The sequence below is a fragment of the Caretta caretta genome, chromosome 6 (assembly GCF_965140235.1).
Source record: "Caretta caretta isolate rCarCar2 chromosome 6, rCarCar1.hap1, whole genome shotgun sequence".
NCBI classification, from domain to species: Eukaryota; Metazoa; Chordata; order Testudines; family Cheloniidae; genus Caretta; species Caretta caretta.
This window is the reverse complement of record NC_134211.1, coordinates 67,126,431-67,144,980: the sequence shown is the minus strand read 5'-3', so window position 1 is coordinate 67,144,980 and position 18,550 is coordinate 67,126,431. Positions and strand designations below refer to the sequence as shown.

The 18,550-nt window shown below is 43.8% G+C and overlaps 2 protein-coding genes across 8 annotated transcripts in view; one reads left to right on the top strand and one right to left on the bottom strand.

The window, feature by feature from the left end:
• Positions 1–1,237, bottom strand: part of UBR1 (ubiquitin protein ligase E3 component n-recognin 1) — a 145,887-nt gene extending 144,650 nt beyond the window's left edge. For 2 of the 4 annotated variants that reach the window (XM_048854895.2, XM_048854896.2), the window contains exon 1: positions 850–1,134. In XM_048854895.2, coding sequence (XP_048710852.2) covers positions 850–939 — 90 coding nt within the window. In that variant the 5' untranslated portion in view covers positions 940–1,134. The other 2 variants (XM_048854897.2, XM_075129678.1) reach the window with 2 other exon arrangements.
• Positions 1,238–6,249: 5,012 nt separating this feature from the next.
• TMEM62 (transmembrane protein 62) overlaps positions 6,250–18,550 on the top strand; it is a 51,353-nt gene continuing 39,052 nt past the window's right edge. The window contains exons 1-4 of one of the 4 annotated variants that reach the window (XM_048854909.2): positions 6,331–6,580; positions 10,171–10,247; positions 13,655–13,766; positions 15,106–15,243. In XM_048854909.2, coding sequence (XP_048710866.1) covers positions 15,204–15,243 — 40 coding nt within the window. In that variant the 5' untranslated portion in view covers positions 6,331–6,580; positions 10,171–10,247; positions 13,655–13,766; positions 15,106–15,203. Of the gene's footprint in view, positions 6,581–6,782; positions 6,802–10,170; positions 10,248–13,654; positions 13,767–15,105; positions 15,244–18,550 lie in introns of those variants that run through there. The other 3 variants (XM_048854908.2, XM_048854911.2, XM_075129675.1) reach the window with 3 other exon arrangements.

Sequence of the window (18,550 nt, the reverse complement as noted above, 5' to 3'; positions counted from 1 at the left end):
TAAACCTAAATGTAACTTCATGACATGTATTACCTCTGACAAAAAGGCCCCTCCCCTGACTTCAGCTGTGCAAATCTAGGAAGATGGAAAAATCACAGAGCCTTTCAACAGATTATTATTCTTCAAGACAACCTTCAGATCAGAATGACGAGGTGGATGATTTAATTTTATCACTTTCAACAACTGACCTTATGAAAATATTACTTTTCACTAGTGACCCAAACCTATACAAGAGATCACCCTTTATTAGGCAACTGCTTGTTTTAACAGCCTGTTCCAAAATATTGCTGAGAGTACCCAGCTGCAACTCTGCTTTTACTGGTGCATCAGGGCCATTTTTGTCATGCCACTGAGTGGCTGCTTAAAGCATATCGAGCAGTCTTTCTGCTATACAAACCCAGGGAAACTTGCATTTAAGCAAAATATCGCCATCATCCCTTATCTCAAGTTCGCACAATGAAAACTTTATTCCGCCTGTCACTGACGCTCATCTCTACAAGACAATCGATGGTCGCTGGTCACCTAACTCAGGCTTAGGCTGTGTAGACTACACAGCGCACGGGTGTCACCCTCGCATGGGACGGTGCCACCGGGAAACAGCCATTGACCGCAGGCCAGACAATGGGGGCTAGGTGCGTCCACACTGAGCCCGGGGCGCTAACCCCCAGCGGATGGGGGCCCTCACCTCTCCTGAGGGGCGGCAATCAGAGCTTCCGCTACTCCTCCAGCGGGCAAGGGGCCGGGCTCCCATCCGCTGGAGGCTCCGACCTGTCCGCGTGGAGGTTACCAAGTCACCACGGGCCGGGCACGGGCGACCCCCCGGGAGGACCCATAGAACAGGAGTCTCACCATGGCCCGCTCCTGGGGCGGCACGGGGATCCCACCACTCGCTCCCGCCGCCGCTCCTGATCCGGCTCCTCCACTGCCTCCATCCGCCATTTTGAGGGCAACCGACACCGCCGCCAAGGCAAGTCCCGCCCCGCCTCTCCGCCACCGAGCCGATCGGAAACAAGTTGCCGGGGCCGACGGGCCAAGCTGCAGCGCCCCAATCTGCCTCCCGACAGTGCGCGCACCTGGCTGCCACCGACCATGCGCCAGCGACCTGCGCCTGCTCAGTCACACCCGCTGAAGCCGCTGCACTTACTTGCTCTCAGAGCCGATCCCGTTTCCTGCTTCCTGGGCCGAGGAAGGGGAAGGGCGGGAAGGGGGGACGGAGCTTCCTACGCCTAGTGGTGGCGGAAGCGAACTTCGACGGAAGCAGCCAGCGCGGGTGGCCAGAATGCGGGTGGACGGCAGAAGGACGGTGCCTCTGCTCAACACCCCTTCCGAGGGGCTGTGGCGCTAAAGGCTGCTCTTCTCGTCAGGGCTTGTCCATAGGAGGAAGCTGCACTGTGATGATAAACCAGTGCAGAGCCCTGTGTGGCCACTCGGATTTTGGTTTACATTAAATTGATTAACAAGAAGCTGCTCTTACCAGTCATATAGGTATAGTTAAACTAATACAGTTATATAGCTCCTTGTTTGGACACATATTCTGGAATAAGGCCAGGACTACACTACAGACCTATGTTGGGATAAACGATGTTGCTCAGGGCTGTGAAAAATCCACACCCCCATGGGCTTGTCTACACCACGCAGCTTTTCAGCCTTGTCACAAAAAGCTGCCTGGTGTAGACAAGCCCATGGGGGTGTGGATTTTTCACAGCCCTGAGCAACATCGTTTATCCCAACATAGGTCTCTAGTGTAGTCCTGGCCTTATTCCAGAATATGTGTCCAAACAAGGAGCTATATAACTATCAGTTTAACTATACCTATATGTCAACACAGCCTTGTCAACACAGTGTCAACACAGCCTTGTCGTTAAAAGTCAGCATGTGTAAATGCTCTTTGTCGGCACTTTTACTGACAAAATACTTCCAGCCCCGCAAGGCAAGTGGCGTTAGCTTTGTCAGCAGGAGAGCGCTCCTGCCGACAAAGCCGCATTCACACTACCACTTGTGTCGGCAAAATTGTTGTCTTTCGCAGGAGGAGGGGGCTTTTTTAAGTACCCTCGAGAGACAAAAAAGTTTTGTCAACAGCTTCACAGTGTAAACATACCCACAGTTACACCAACCTAACCCCCAGTGTAGACAATGCTATGTCAGTGGGAGAGCTACTCCTGTCGAGGTAGCTACTGACTCTCATGGAGGTTGATTAACTACGCCAGTGGGAGAAGCTCTCCCATTGGCATAGGAGCATCTTCACTTAAGCACTACAGTGGTGCAAACTGCATCGGTGCAGCTGCACCTAGTCAGTATTTTAAATGTAGACCTGCCCTTACTCTGGAATAAGAGTGTTCACACAGTCATTCTGGTATAACATCAGCCATTTGCATTCACATCTTGTAAGTATAGTTTTCCTGTGTAGACAAACGCTTTATTGCTTTTCAACAGATTTAAATTAAACTGTTGCAAATTTCTCAAATAGACGATACCAAGGCAAAACCTGAAGGGAATGTCATGGGATAAAGAAAGGAATTTCTCTAACCCAAAGTGTTACCACCTACTGAATTTCAAAGATCTGCTGCAAACAATGGAGGTGTTACAGCTTTTCCACAAAAGGTCAGAAGACTCTTTTGTATAATGAAAAGTGTTAGACAACCTACATTAAATTCCATAAAACTTTCTTAACATTTAGAGTTAAAGTTGCCCAGTGATGACTGGTGGCTACCAGCATATGGAGAGAAATAGAAAGATAAGGTATACACCACCCTCACAATGCAGCTTCCAAATCACTACTGGGAATGAGTCCAAAGGGGGATGCCTTAATAAAGAGAGATGCGGAAGTTCTAAGAGAATGCGCCATTGGCTGTGGTGGGCCCCACAGATTTGAATTCCAATACTTATCTGCATGCACTCCAACTTCTTTCTCAGAGCTGGGTGTAGTTGTATTGAATGGTGGAAGGATTAGTTGAAGCAGCTTGGCAGAGCTGTTGCTGTAGAAATCATAGAACAATAGGATTAGAAGGGAGCACAAGGGTCATCAAGTCCAGTGATTCTCAACCTTTTTTAATTTGCAGACCCCTAAAAAATTATGAATGGAGATACAGAACCCCTTTGGAAATCTATTGTATGTATACATAGTTAGAGTGACCAGATGTCCTGTTTTTAAAGGGACAGTCCAATATTTAAGCCATCCTGCAGGTGTCCTGACTATTTCTTAAAAACAGGCAAATTGTCCCATATTTTCTGCCTCCCCTGCATCAGTACTGGCGGGTCCTGCTGCTGGTGAGATCCCTGCTAGCCAACCACACCTCTCCCCCCAGCAACAAGTGGGAGGGTGGGGTGTCCAGTGGCTGGCGATGGGGGTGGGTATGCCAGGCTGGTGGCAGGGTGAAGCTGCAGTTTGCAGGGCCAGGCCACTCCCACTGCCGGTCTGCCAGCGCAGCTCTTGGCCAGCAGGGCCCCACCCCCCGTTCCATTTCTGGCCAGTGCTGGCTGTGAGCTGTGGCAGCTGGTGAGTGCTGGCAGGCGCCAACCTTTACATGTTCCCCCTCTCGCTGTCCTCCACCTGCTTTGTCCCTTTGCCTCCCAGCTCCTCCATATTCTCTCCACGCCCCCCGGCGGAGCATGTCCTGCTCCCAGCACTGTGAGGAGAATCAGCCCCTGGTTGGAGTGCTCAGCTCACTAGCAGCCTGCCAGCAGGCTCCTTCCTTCCCCCACTGCCTCTTGGCTGGGCTGGCGCCCCAGGAAAGCCCAAGAGCCTCCAGCCCATGGCACTGACCAGGAGGAGCCTAGCTCTGTGTGTGCCAAAGCCCACACAGGCTGAAGGTTGTTGGAAGTAAGGGGGGTTATTTTAAAACGGAATTTATGGTATCACCATAAACTGTGTTTTGATACTTTGTCATAAATATAAAGGGAAAGGTAAACACTTTAAAGTCCCTCCTGGCCAGAGGAAAAACCCTTTCACCTGTAAAGGGTTAAGGAGCTAGGATAACCTCGCTGGCACCTGACCAAAATGACCAATGAGGAGACAAGATACTTTCAAGGCAGGGGAGAGAAACAAAGGGCTCTCTCTGTCTGTGTGATGTTTTTGCTAGGAACAGAACAGGAATGGAGTCTTAGAACTTAGTAAGTAATCTAGCTAGATATGCATTAGATTCTGTTTTGTTTAAATGGCTGAGAAAATAAGCTGTGCTGAATGGAATGCAGACTTCTGTTTTTGTGTCTTTTTGTAACTTAAGGTTTGGCCTAGAGGGATTCTCTATGTTTTGAATCTGATTACCCTGTAAGGTATTTACCATCCTGATTTTACAGAGGTGATTCTTTTTCTTCAATTAAAATTCTTCTTTTAAGAACCTGATTGATTTTTCATTGTTCTTAAGATCCAAGGGTTTGGGTCTGTGTTCACCTATGCAAATTGGTGAGGATTTTTATCAAGCCTTCCCCAGGAAAGGGGGTGTAGCATTTGGGAAGATTTTATGGGGAAAGACGTTTCCAAGTGGGCTCTTTCCCTGTTATATATTTGTTAGACGCTTGGTGGTGGCAGCAATAAAGTCCAAGGGCAAAAGGTAAAATAGTTTGTATCTTGGGGAAGTTTTAACCTAAGCTGGTAAAAATAAGCTTAGGGGGTTTTTCATGCAGGTCCCCACATCTGTACCCTAGAGTTCAGAGTGGGAAAGGAACCTTGACATACTTCATGCAATGAAGTTGCATTTTGATGTACCATTTTTTCAGAGTATCACAGTACAAATAAATGACAACATTTTATGCAACAAAATTGCCCTGAACAAACGACACCTCTAAAGGTGGCGATCCAGCAAGGGTTAAAATTCAAGTTTTAGCTGCAGTAATGTGCAGAATACACAGTGACTCCAACTACCATGCTGGGGAGAGTGATGTAAGTGAATTTAATCTGGCCATTTGTCCAGCAAATGCCTCAGATCCCTAAATTGATATTATTGTTTTTGAGACAAGTTAAAAAAGCATTCCAACTTCAACACATCTGCCACTCAAGCAAAGGAAGTCCCCACAAATGTTGCTTTGAAGCGATTCCTTCCCTGGGCCAAGAAAGGGGTATCCAATAAGTTGCCAATAAGTTCTAAAGGAATCTCCATGCAGCCATCCTTTTTGAAGGACGGTTGTTCCAAGAAAGTAATACAGAAGTGAGAGGGGGTGAGTCCTAATATTGCCAACTCCAAGTATTAAAAATTGAGTCTTTCCCTCTGCCCCCCAATTTATGAGATTAATTTAAAAACTGAGATTTTTAAATTAATATATCTTGAGTTCTTTTTATTTTTCTTGTCTTTTGAGCCTGTTGGGTGCAAATTTTCAAGTTTTTTGAGGGTTAGAGAGTTACTACTTTTTTTTAAAGCAGTAAACTGAGATTTCTTCTTCTTCTTCAAGCCCTAGGCTCTAGAGCCATAATACATATGCTAACACAATCAACAAGGTTTTAAGAAAATCACCAACTACCAGGAGAGTTGACACTGATGTCCTTCAAGTACATGAGCAGCACAGTCAGGGGTGAAGATAACATTAAGCTCTTACCAGTATGGGGGCCTGGCTCTGGGCCCTCAGAAGGGTCAGAGCCTCAAGCGGAAGGGGTGGGGCCTTGGCTAGAAGGGCTGGGAGTCAGCCTCCCCTAGCCAGCCCATCCGTGCTGCCTAGCTTGTGCCACCAGGGGCTCCGGCTGCTGTTGTGGTCACGGTGGCAGTGGCTGGGAGCCCTGGGCCCTTTTAAATAGCTGGCCCCAGGGCAGATGCCCCTTTTGCTGCCCCCCCCCCCCGGTCAGTGGCCCAGGGGGGCATAAGGAGCAATGACTTAAAAGTGCAGCAGGGTCCTTTGCTGCAACAGCGCTTTAACTTTGGCTGCGCACAGGCCAGTACCGGCGGCCACTTTTTACCAGTACGCCGTAGCGGCCCACTTTCACCCTTGGCTCCAGTGGGGACAAAGCTGGGACCAACACCTGTGGGGGAAATTTCACATAATGATCGGTGAGATATTTGAATCAAAGATAAAACATTTGCAGCAAAATCCATCAGCCTGACAATGGGGGAGTACATGAATTAAAACATGATACGTTATATAAAAACAGGCTCCGCAGGAAGGAGGCCTCCTTCCCCCACAGCACTGACGCTTGGCAAGGCCTGCTAGACTCAATGCGTTGAGCTGAAATCCCTTTCAACTAACTTGCACCTCTCCCCTCCCGCACTGACTGCAACGGGAACAGGATTAGCGTAGGGAGAGACAGGAGTCCTCCAAGAAGACCATAGATGGGAGGAAGTGGCGGCCTGACAAGCCCTGGCGCGAGGGCCCGCTCTGGCCGGGCCGATGCGGGGCGGAAGCGGTGAAGCCAGCAGGGTGGCCCGGAGAAGGGCAGGCGGTGGCCGCAGCGACAGGTGCTGCCCGGGGTGGATGAATGGTTGTGGGGCCGGGGAGGATGCTGCGGCTGGCGGCGGGGCTGCTGGCGGCGGCCCTGGTGGCGCTGCTGCTGGACTGGTACGGCCCAGCGGGGCCTCAGCGCCTAGGCCAGCGCCGCCCTTTCGCTCGGGAGCCGGCCCCCGGGCCAGAGGCTTCCAACCTCTTCTGGGTGGTGCAGGTGAGTGGGGGCGGGGCAGGATCCCGGGCTCCGTGTTCGGGGGCGGCCGGTTGCAGCGGGGTGCGCTGCCCTCTCGGTGGCCGCTGCTCTCAGGCCTGTAGGGAGGGGCAGCCTGAGCGTTACTATGGCGATGTCTCGGGGCGGGGAAGCGGGGCCGCTTGGCTTGGCTTGGCTTGGCTTGGCGGCCTCCCCGTGGCGGCAGAGGGGTTCTCTGTTATACAGTGCGTATCCATAAGATTATATAAATGTTTAGATCCATTGATACTTAGTGTTTTAATGTGCACCAATTGTTTATGTACTTACAATAAATTCAGCTGAGATGTCCTGTGTTGCTGCTGCTCAGTTATACTCTTCTTTGTAATTATTTTTTCTTTGACTGTTTTGTAATGATTCATCCACCTTTCATATCTATTAATAGGTTCCTGTGGTAATAGCTTCCTATTTATTGTTGATATGTGTTTTTGTTTTGTTTGAGCTATATGCTACCTTTGACACTTCACTTTTATTCTGGTAGGTTTAGGGAAAAAATCTGCCCCTGTATATGCTCAGTAATTTACTAACTTCAACTGGAGCTCCTTGTGCATAACCACGGTTCCCAAACTTTGTCCTCCTATTCTTCCTCCCACTCCTCTTCTATGGGTTTTCCAGATAAGTTATTTTAAGTTATTTTTCTTCAACTAATGCAGTGCTTGTTATCATTGTAGAGTTAACTCAGTTTAAAATCAAGTGCTGCCCAACTCAAGTCCCATCCACATATCAAAAACCTTGAGTCAATGTTGGTGGTGCTTTTAACTCAAGGTGATTGGCCTACCAGGAGGTATCCGCTACAGCTCAGGTTAGCACAACTTGTCAGCTGCTAACACAGTCACTCTATTCAGTAGTCACTCTACAGCTAACTCAGGGGTTCCCAAACTTTTTGCCTGTGTGACCCCACTTTCAGACTTACTGTTTCCTATTACTTCAGACAGGAACAAAGCAACATAGTTGTGGAGGAATCCAAGGAATTTACATATTAAGTACATTAATTAATATGCTGTAATATGACATGAGTTTGCATGTTGCGACACAGCCTCTCAAAATCCGGTGGCGTGGTAGAAATTGAACATCTAATCTCTGATATGACATCAATGGTAGATCAGTACCGAGACTCGATGGACACAAGTGTACTGAATCCAGCTTCACACAACTATGTGCTCGAGAATGGCATCATCAGTTTGAAGGTGTATGTTGAGAGTGCAGGATATTCATTCTTGACAGCGAACCAGAACTCTGGGAGAGAAAGTTGGGCATATGTTTCTCGCAAGAATCAATTGCAGGAAATTTAGATAAGCTGGCAAATCCATGGCATCAGGCTTGCACTGAAAGGAATTTCGCACCCAATAATTTGGGTTTGATCCAAATTTCGCACCCAATTTCGCACCCAATAATTTGATTTGATCACTCAGCTGAAGGATGTGGGTGTTCTTTCCTTGCAGACTTGTATTCATTTCATTCAGTTTCCCAAATATGTCTGTGATATAGGCAAGAAGGCACATCTTTCTTTGGTCACATAGAAAATCAGTGAATTCACTCTTTTTGCTGACCATTGCATGTGCATGCAGCTTGTCTTTTAGTTCAAAAAATCATACCAGTGCATGTCCTCTCAAGAACTTCAGTGTGGAACAACACGTCATGATCGGACCCCATTTCTTCACACAGTTTTGCAAACAGACACTTGCGAAGAGGCTGAATCTTGATGTAGTTCCTAATAGACATGACCTGGTGCAAAACTCCCCTAACTCTGGACTCAGAGCTTTAGATGCTAGGTGTTCTCTGTGAATCACACAGCAGAAGGATCAAATTTCTTTGCCAAGGCACACAGACCTGCTTTGTGGCCTGTCATAGATGGAGCTCCATCTGTGCAAAAGCCCATCAGACGATAACATGGTATATTTTTGTCTTGCATGTAGCACATTGAATATCCCTTATGCTGTGTCATGTCTGGGAAGAGGGAGAGAGAACAGAATGCCTTTGGGAATTGCACCTTCTCATTTCACATAAGCCAAGAAATGTGCATCATGGCCCTGAGTGCTCACATCAACTTGAAGAACAAAAGCAAATCTATTTTTTCAGATGCTCCACCAGTTTGTTTTCCTGATCTGCAGCTATTGCCTCAATCCTTTGCTTCACTGTGTTGTTGGAGACTGGTATGACTTTGAGTTTGGTTTGCGTCTGTTTCCCCACACATGTTCACCATATTGATTTGCAGGTGGCAAAATCAAAGTCCAGTTGTGTGAGGCTTCTAGGCATGTGTGATGTAGTAACTCACCTCAAAGGAAGCCTAGAGCCTGGTCAGAGGCTGACATGGCTCTCTAGAATTGTGATTGTTGTTGTGAAAGAATTCTTTCCATCGCTGGAAAAATGACCTTTGGTTTTCCAATGTGCTCCTTGTGTGGAGTTTTGTAATGTGGCTCAAGTTTATTAGGTTTCATGTTTTTGCTAGATGACACTGTGTGACATTGCAGGCACTTTGGCATTTCTTCGTTCTTGACCAAAACACTGGTGAAGCCATACTCAAAGAAAGCCTTGTCGTATTTGCAAACATGTTTCTTTGCACTAGACTCACTGCCAGAGGTTTAAGCAGATACTCTGTGTAAAAATGAATCCATTGTGCCTCTTATCACAAATGAGCAAGAGGAATTCACTTTTAAGCAAATGAGGCCAGGACTTAGGAAGACCCTGCATGGTGATACTAGGGCAGCACAGAGACAGTGACTTACAGTGATTCTTTATCGAGTGCCAGCAGGGTACTCAGCGTGACATAAAAGAAGATATAGGCCCCACCTTAAGAAGTTTACAAGCCACTGCAGATTCCCATCTCAGAAAAGGCTATCAAAGGCTCCTGCCTGCTCCAGCAGCGAGGATGCTCTGTTGATAAGGCTGCTGCCCACAGATAAGGAGCTTCTGTATTGAAGTCTCTCATCTGGCTGCTCGCATAGCTGGACAGTGCAAGTGTCCAAACTGGTGTTTGCATAGCCAGCATGTCCAGAACTGCTCCACAAATACCACCCCATGAGGTTGCCATTTTGATCTACAAAATAGTGGCCTCTGCACAGTGTGACCTTGCACACACCATACATGTGAGGTAACACCATGAAGAGGCCACAGTTTTGTAGACAAAAATGGTAGCCTCCTGGCATAGTGATTGTGGAGAAAGTCTGGCCAGGTTCAGAGGCAGATTGCATTGTCTCTCAGGCAACTCTGGCCTCTTGGACGCATGATCCCATCTGCTGATGGCGTGACCTCATTTGGGGTACCCATAGTTTGGGAACCTCTGAACTAACCTCTTGAGTCCCTTCCAGCCCTTTGTTTCTGAGAGTGTTATTTTGCAGCTTGGCTGCTCTCACTCAATCTAGGCTAATTAAAGAGGTGTGAACTCAAGTTACCTACACGGAAGTTATCTCTGCAGAGAGAGTTTTGTCTTTAATTTCAATAATATTGAAATATTCCTGACTTTCAAATATATCTTTACTAAATCTGCAATCTTATCAGCCATGTATAAATCTTTAACAGCTGCTTTATCATTAACCCGCTTTGATTAATTTCCAAAGGCTAAATCCAAAATAGCTTCTGATCTTGGGGGAAATATGCTCCTGGCTCCCTGGTGATTCCACAAGGCTAATTCCAGGTCAGTGTCTAGATATAAATCCACATGATCAGTATTCTGGCCTTTTTTACAGCCCTTCCTTTATCTGCATGAACACTTCCTGCTTTGCTTTCTCCTGCTATCCTGCAGTTCTGTAAATGTTTCCTGTGACATGTCTGACATTTCTATATTAGTTGTGCACTAGTCTACACTGTCACTTATGTTATAGATATTTTGAATATATGGAATCACCTCCCTCGTCCACATGGTCACTCCTTCAGTTCAGCTGTCATTTTGGCACATGTTGAGATTTTTCCTTCTCCCATCCCTGGGATCTTCTGTGATTCTCATGGAGTCCTGAGGCTCTCCATAACTTTCAAATCTTCCTACTTCAACAACCTCCATACTCCACATTACAGCCAACTTTCTTTTAGCTAAGGAGGACTGAAACTGATTCCTTCCAGTGCCTGGTTATGTCACTGCTGTGTAAAAAAACCACTCCTTTCTGCACAGTGCTCCCAGGCCCCGTTATATGTTCATGATTATTTTCAAGGAGATAGCAGGGAGTGGTTCTTGTTTGCATTCTGGGGGACATTATGATATATACATTGAGTAGGGAAAACTACTTTTTTTTTTTTCTTACCATAGGTCAGTAATGCAGTGTGTGATAAATGTGAGGAACACATACACAAAAAGTCAATCTTACATCAGCATATTTTTAAAAAATAAAATATTACCTACCTTTAATTTTTCAGCAAATAAGTGACTAAAAAGTGAGTCTTCATTTTACTAATATCAGTTATATCTCACATGTGATGACAACAGGACTAGATGGAGAGAGAACTTTGAATTAAACTCTCATTTTGCAGTATGACTTTTTTGGATCCCTGATTTAAAGGAAAACTGCAACTTATTTTCATTAGTGTTATCACTTTATTTAGGTGTAAAAATGAGCAAATTGCAGATTCAGTAGAACTTCACTACTTTGCACACCAAAGATGACAGTTTTGCAGCACTTCTCAACAAAGGTCTAATTGAGCTGTTGTAGTGAGGTTTCATATTACTAAGACCTCATTATTTTCACAAAATATTTATTAGTATTTAGCATCAAATGTAACATGTCAAATAATGAATATGGTATACTTATGGTGTATTCATTACCTTCACTTTTTTATTGTGCTATCTCTTTACACTCTAGTTCATTCATTTGCAGTCAGCATACCCATCATTAGTACAAATTAGTGAGGTTCATAATATTTTAAATAGATATGAAATATAACACATATTATTTGTTTAATATACATTTATCTGTCTTGAGGTCGAGTTCTGATATATAGAGAGAGCTCCCATAGAGGTTGGTGGGAGATTTTCTTGTATGAGGACTGCAGAATCAGGTCCCAAGACATAAGAATTCTTATCATTGCAGTCTTCCTTCAAATGGCTGAAAAGTAGAGAGGAACCTATGACTATTTTTTATTGTTTTGCACCTCAGCTGCTTTTTAGATTAGCTATAAGTGTTTGTGTGAGTTTGGTTCTTATAAAAATGAACTAATAACTTAAATTAGAGCCCGGTTTATTGTTGTCAAGTACTGTGTAATCTTCCAAACAACGCACTTCAGTCCTAACCTGCCTTATGGACAAATGAAGAGCTGTGAAATGGACAATCTAATTTTCATTTGTGAGGTATTCAGGATTTGAACACAGGTCTCCTGAGCTGAAAGACTAATATGTAGTAATCCATTATATCTAGCTTAAAGAAATGTAATTGAAAGTCTTTGCTGACAAAATGTAACCCTTCTGCCTGTCAGAGTTGGCATCAACAAGGGCCAGGTTCAGTATCTAGGGGTTCCATTCCAATAACACAATGCACAACCGGCTCAAGCCCCCACCCAGTGACCTGGGACAAATATATACCAACCCCCCGGGCACCTCTAAGAGGCAATACTTCCCCTCTCGCAAGCACAGAGTCTGAGTGTAGCAAAAGTATTTTAATAACCGAGAGAAACAATGTGGTATTATGTTGGGGAAACTCCACCAACAGGATTCATAACACAAACCATGAGCAAAAACCCACCCCGAGCAAAAACCCACCCCAAGCAAATTGGGCCGTGTCCTTTCCGTTTGGTTCTTGAGTCCAGCAACCCAAAAGTCTCCGTCTCTGGTGAGTCCAGAGTTCAAAAGTTCATCTGGAGAGTTTTACCCCCCCCCGGCCTGTGTGGAAATGGGGGGGTGGAGAGAGAGAGTAAACGGCTGCCCGGCCTTTCCGTGGGTTTCTGCTGCAGCCTTCACCTCCAGCTGCTCCTCTCCACTAGTCGTCCATTGAGCTGCTCCGCCAGCTGCTCATTCCCAGTAGCCATCCTGCAAGCCACTCTTCCAGCTGCTCCTCTCCAGTAGCTGTCCTGCAAGCCACTCACCAATATATCTTCAGGCCCCCTACTACTTAACACTGTACTCAGTGATTTCAGCTCATAATAGGGGAGCCCCAGTGCTGATGTACCATTGGCCCAAAGTGAATTTAGCTCAGCAATCTGTAACCAGGTTCCTAGTGGAATCAAAATTAGCTCTGCTATTACACAGTAGAGAGAGGAGGCGATGCAGCTGGCATTTAGGGCTCTCAGAAGAGGCCCATACCACAATGTACAAATGCCTGTCCCCAGCCTATCTCCCTTCACTGAGTTTTGGAACCCATGTTCCTTGCCTGGCGAGTGCTACTTAGTTGATGGCGAATCCCTCCACCATAACAAAAAGCCAAGTACAGTTCCACTGTCCTTGATTCACATAATCAGGATAATAACACTTTATTCTTCCTGCCTTAATAACAGAGAAACTGGGGATCCCACAGCAGCCAACGTGACCATCTAGGTGGGGTGGGTGTGCCTATGCAAATGAGATCAGCCCCCAAAGTTCTTTTCCACAACCCGCCACAATTCACCACAGATGTCAGGGTAGAGCTCATCCTGACTCTGCTTACAAAAGTAAACCATAATTCAAACAAATTTGTTCTGTCTGGTCTTTTGTCAGTCCTATCTAACCTAATAATTTTCAAATGTGGAATTATTTGAATGTCTTGGTTCAAAAGAAAAGCTGCCTTCAAAATATATAAAAGGTCTAGTAATCCCTTTTGGGTAGCCCTCACATTGATGAAGGCATTTCTAATTGATCCAGTACACTTTCTGTTTAGTTGTTTTAATAACCGTCTTTGTCATTCTTGAGATAAGACTTGTCACTTGATCTCTGCATGGGTGATTTTTAGAAATCTTTGAGTAAAGCTGCTGGAAAATTATTTGGGTCCTGGTATGAAACTACTAATTTATTCTCAAGTCCTGTTTAGATGGCTCTTGCTTTGCAAAACATTTAGAGTTGTTTCTGGCAATGATCTCTCCCTAAATATATTTTTTGGTCTCTCCGTCTGTGATACAATACCTTTATCCAATATATTCTTTCTGTAGGTATCAGACATTCACATCAGTAGGTTTCGGGATCCCAAACGAGTTTCTGACTTCGAAAAGTTCTGTTCTGAAACAATTGATATAATTCAACCAGTGCTTGTTCTAGTGACAGGTAAGCAATTCAGAAATTATATTTCTCTACCTATTGCCCCTTCCTTGGTAATACATTCAGGTTAGTAAAATGTCTAGCTTCTCAAAGTAAAATGTCCAAGCTTAAGGCATCTTAAGTAATGAAAATCAAATTGCAGGTGAAAAAACAGTTGTTAGACCACAAAAAGATACTTTCCTATGCCCAGCAGAATTAGCATTTTTTTAATTTATTCTACAGGTGCAAGCAGAAGGTTAATAGTGAATTTTTAGTGCTCATCATCACTGACTGTAACTAGGTGGTGCACATATTGGGTACATTCTGAAGTTTTCCTTACAGTTCTGCCAATGCACATCAGTCCTAGGTCTCAGTACAGATCCTATCAACTCATTCATACACAGGCTAAAAAACAAGCATCAGATTTGGTGGTGGAGCTTACTATGTCTGTATTCTGAGGGTAAAAAGAATAACCTTGGTTCAGTTATATAACTTTTTTGTAATTGTGAGAACTCATTTTTACTTATTTGCATTTCTCATGTTCTTTTGACCATATGTCATATCAGGACAAATAAAAGAGACATAAACTGTTTATTTAACTGTTCTGCCACAATTATCAATATGGATCAGTATTTGTTAAATGGTCTGAGGAGACTTTGCAGTAACAGCTGTATGAAAGACTCCAGAATCTAAGTGCTAGCAGGGTCACTAAGTAGAGTTTGTACCGTAAATGAATATCTCATTTGTTGAGCAAAATGCTTCCCAGACAGCTTTTTGCATAAATTATAGCAGTTCAGAAACATTTTAATCTATTTTTAGAGATAGTTAAACAATGTGCATCATTTAAGTAAAGGAAGAAGGGTTTAAAATACAGACTCCTAGGGAAAGTAAAATGAAAATGTGAACAAAGGCGACAGGAGACACACCTCGTATTTTAATCAGTACTAAAATGGGCGATGGCTGATCCTCTATACCAGGAAATGTAACAGTTAACTTGGTGACAAGATGTTTTCATTATTTGTAATTGAGGATTCTGCCTTAGTATTTTCAAAATGTAATGCATTCTTGTAAAATATTTCTTGCTTGTAGGCAAGGATGTGGCATTAAAGAGTGTTGCCATGACATGTTAAACACAAGTTTGAATGTAACTGATACACTATAGGTGGCCTGCCTTTGCTAAGAGGGCTTTACCTTACAATAATAAATCTAGTACCAAATGGCAGTAGGCATTAGAATGTGTTCACAGAAGGTCTGTCATTGTGTTGAGCGTAAGGCATGTGCACTGAATGCTTGCACTATATAGCTCTTCTGTGTGATTTATGAAGAATGAAGCATGTAATTCAGTCTTGGCCTTGTGCCCTTACAGGTGATTTGACAGATGCCAAAACAAAAGATAAACTGGGCTCTGAGCAGATTGAGGTGGAGTGGCAAACTTACCAGTTGATCCTGAAGAGATCAAGAGTCATGGAGAAAACCAAGTGGATAGACATCAAAGGGAATCATGGTAAGAGAGAGCCAAAAAACTAATAGTTTAATGAAGCAGCCAAATAATCCCAGGAAAGAAGAAACTTAACCTAGTCAAATGGAAGTTCTAGGCAACCTTCCATTTTAAGATGCTAATATTCATTAATAAACGGATATATGTTATGAACTCCTAAAATATGCTTGCCAACTGAGGGCCCAATTCGTTGAAGTCGGTAGAAGTGTTTTTGTCTATAGGGATTGTAGGATTGGGCCTTTAGAGAACAAGGAGGAAGGCTTTCCCTTGCTTCTTGCTGCTGACTGGCTCATAACTGAGTAACATTTTTAAAGAAACTCATTTAAATAAACAATCACATAGCTAGGTCTAGCTCCTGATGCATAGAAGGGATTTCTGAAGGAGTTTTTGAAACACTTCTGCAGTTTTCACAGATAATACCTTCTTGACCAATTAAAAAACTAAACTACCTTAGTTTCTCTACCTCCACTTGTAAAACATTTAGTTTATGACTACTTTGTTCTTTTTGATCTTAAACCCAAATTAGCAGTCAAATTATTTCCAATGCTAAGTTAACTGCAGCAAAAATGGAAGCATATAAATAAATAAATAAAAAGGTTAAACTTTCAAATACTGACAGGCTCTCTGGTCAGTTTACAAAGTTCATTGCACCAGGGATTTTTGTTTGGTAAATGTTTCCTTTACGTTTCTTATTCTGAGGCTAAAACTGTTTTACAACATTGAACCCCAGTAAAACAAATTACACGGAAGTGAATCTTCTGTCTGGTTGTTACCAGAGTGTCTCTTTACCTGTTCCCAGTATGAGAGTCGTTGCTCGGTGAGAGAGAATGAATTCTGCCTTTCCTCTCATCCACTTGGTTATGTAGCCTCACAATTTCATTAGTTTCTACGTTAGCTCATTCCCTTGTTTCCACATGGTAGGAGTCTTATGTAGTTAATGAATTTAGAGATGAAACCTGATGTAGCTTTCCTCTTAGGAAAGGGTATTGGTTATATCCCTGAAAACTACAATGTGGAGTCTCAACAACTCATCACTCTCCTGACAAGAAATTCTTTGTGAAGGGAAATTCAAAAACATACTGATCACTGATAAAGGACTGTACTGAGACTGCATGGTGCATTCTTCTCATTATTCCACAGTCCTCACACCCTGAAGGTCCCTTGTCATAGTGAATTCCCTTCACTGAGAGGGGCTGGACATGTATCTCTCAGAAAACTTTCAGTGCTTTTTCTTCAGTTGTCAAGAACATTGCTAAGGATTAATCTGAGATCACCCAGATTAATTTTAATTGGTGACTAATTTATTTTCTGTGTAAGGAATGAGTGTAAGTGCAAATTAAATACTTAGGAACACCTGCTCTTCCCCCCCTCCATGTTCACATTTATTGGTTTATTCACTCTCCTCACTTGTTCTCGTTCAATCTCTCCCATTCCTACCCACTCTCCTAAATTCCATTATGTTCGCTACTCTCTCCTTTTATCACTGTTTTCCTCTCATTTACTCATTTTCCCATCTTCCCATTCATTCTCTTTTCCCTCATTCACATTCTCCCTCTTCTTATCTCTGTCCTCTTTTTTCCTTCTCCTCCCAAAATCAACTGTTGACCAGCCATCTCTTTATGGGATGCAGCTGTTCCTGAAGCTCTTAGCATTTGTCTACACTTAAAGGTTTTTTCTGTAAAACTAGTTTTTTTTCAGCATAAACTGCCTTGTGCCCACACACACAAGTTATATTTACAGTTTTTCTGGCTTTTTATTCCACTTTAATTAATCCACTTAGGAAGTGACATAACTTCATATCAGAATGAGTTATTTCAGTATGGAAACCAATCCTAGAATCCTGCGAGAAGGAGATTCGCCAAGACAGCCAAGAACTCTTTATACGCCCAACCTGAGCCAGAGACCCAGGCACCTGAGACCCAGGCATTAAGCACCCAATGTGCCATTGCCCTTGCAGAAAGAGCACTATCAGTTGTTCAATGCCTGGCAAATCTCTGAGGGAAGTGAAAGAGGACAAGGGAGGAGACAGTTGCTGACCTAGTGACAGCATTCCAACAGAGCGCCAAAAAGACAGAAGATTAGAGGGAAATTTTCATGCTCCAGAAAAAAAACGAGAGAGAAGAGGACAGGGATTATATACCGAGAAAGGGACCGTCAAGGAAAAGATGTTGGACATGATCACAGAAGCAGACGAATCTACTGGAAAACAATGTGTTGCTTGACTCATGCCTAATATTCCAGCCTAGCCGTAGCCTGCAGTCTGTTGAGAATACAGAATATTGGGAACACCTTTTCAAGGCTCCGGTTAGAAGGGACAGTCCCTTCCCATGCTATTCCATCGCTCAAGAGAAGGAAAACAGCTACAAACCCACCTATACATTTTTGTGACTCTATCTGCATAAAGATGTGTGAACTCAGCACTTGGAGCATGTGTGCCCTATTTCCAATGGTTTTAACTTTGTTCTGTGTTTGTTTAAATCAATAAAGGCTTTTTATTTACAACTCTGCTGAAAATTTCATTGAGGTAGAACTCCCGCTTAATAACCTCCATTCCTAAATAATATCATCACACAAAGAATATTAATTTCTTTGGTTACATTACATTTTCCTCTGCTACATCCTGATCTCAAAGTAGGAGTACAATTCCTCTTTGACCAATTGGGGCATTTTGCAGAGGCACCATCACTGGATGATGATAAAATTCTACAAGTCTCTTCACTCCTGACTTGATGAGGCACTTTCCCTTGCTCTCGTAGATGTTGTTCAAAACACAGCAAGCAACTATAACATGAAGCAGATATTTCTCAAAAGGATCCAGCCTTGTCATACGACACCAACACCTTACCTTCATTCTTCCAAATGTGCACTCTGTTGTTGTTCTGCAGCTGCTCAGGAGTTCCTTTCTCTTATTCAGGTGTCCAGCAAAAGGCTTCATAACTTCAGTAAGCTGTGTCTCCCAGAATGACAGGAGATCACAACACTGTTAATGTCCATAATGGTCTTTGGAGCAAAAGTCCCATTTTTTTCATTGCATAAAGTGGAAATGAGTTCTAAAGATTATAGACCTTTTCAGACCATCCCACATTAGTGGCTGCTGTACAACTCATAGCCCCAGTCATGCAAATCCATCAACCTTGTGTGCATTGCCTCTGTGCATTGATGTGGGTCATGCACACCCTCTTAATAGCAGCACAAACCTACATGACAGCAATTCTGAAAATTGATCTACCAATACCAAACTGGTTAGCTACTGACCAGTAGCAATTGGGGGTGGTGGGCCACTAGATGCTATTAGACATGCATTTCTCTGTGC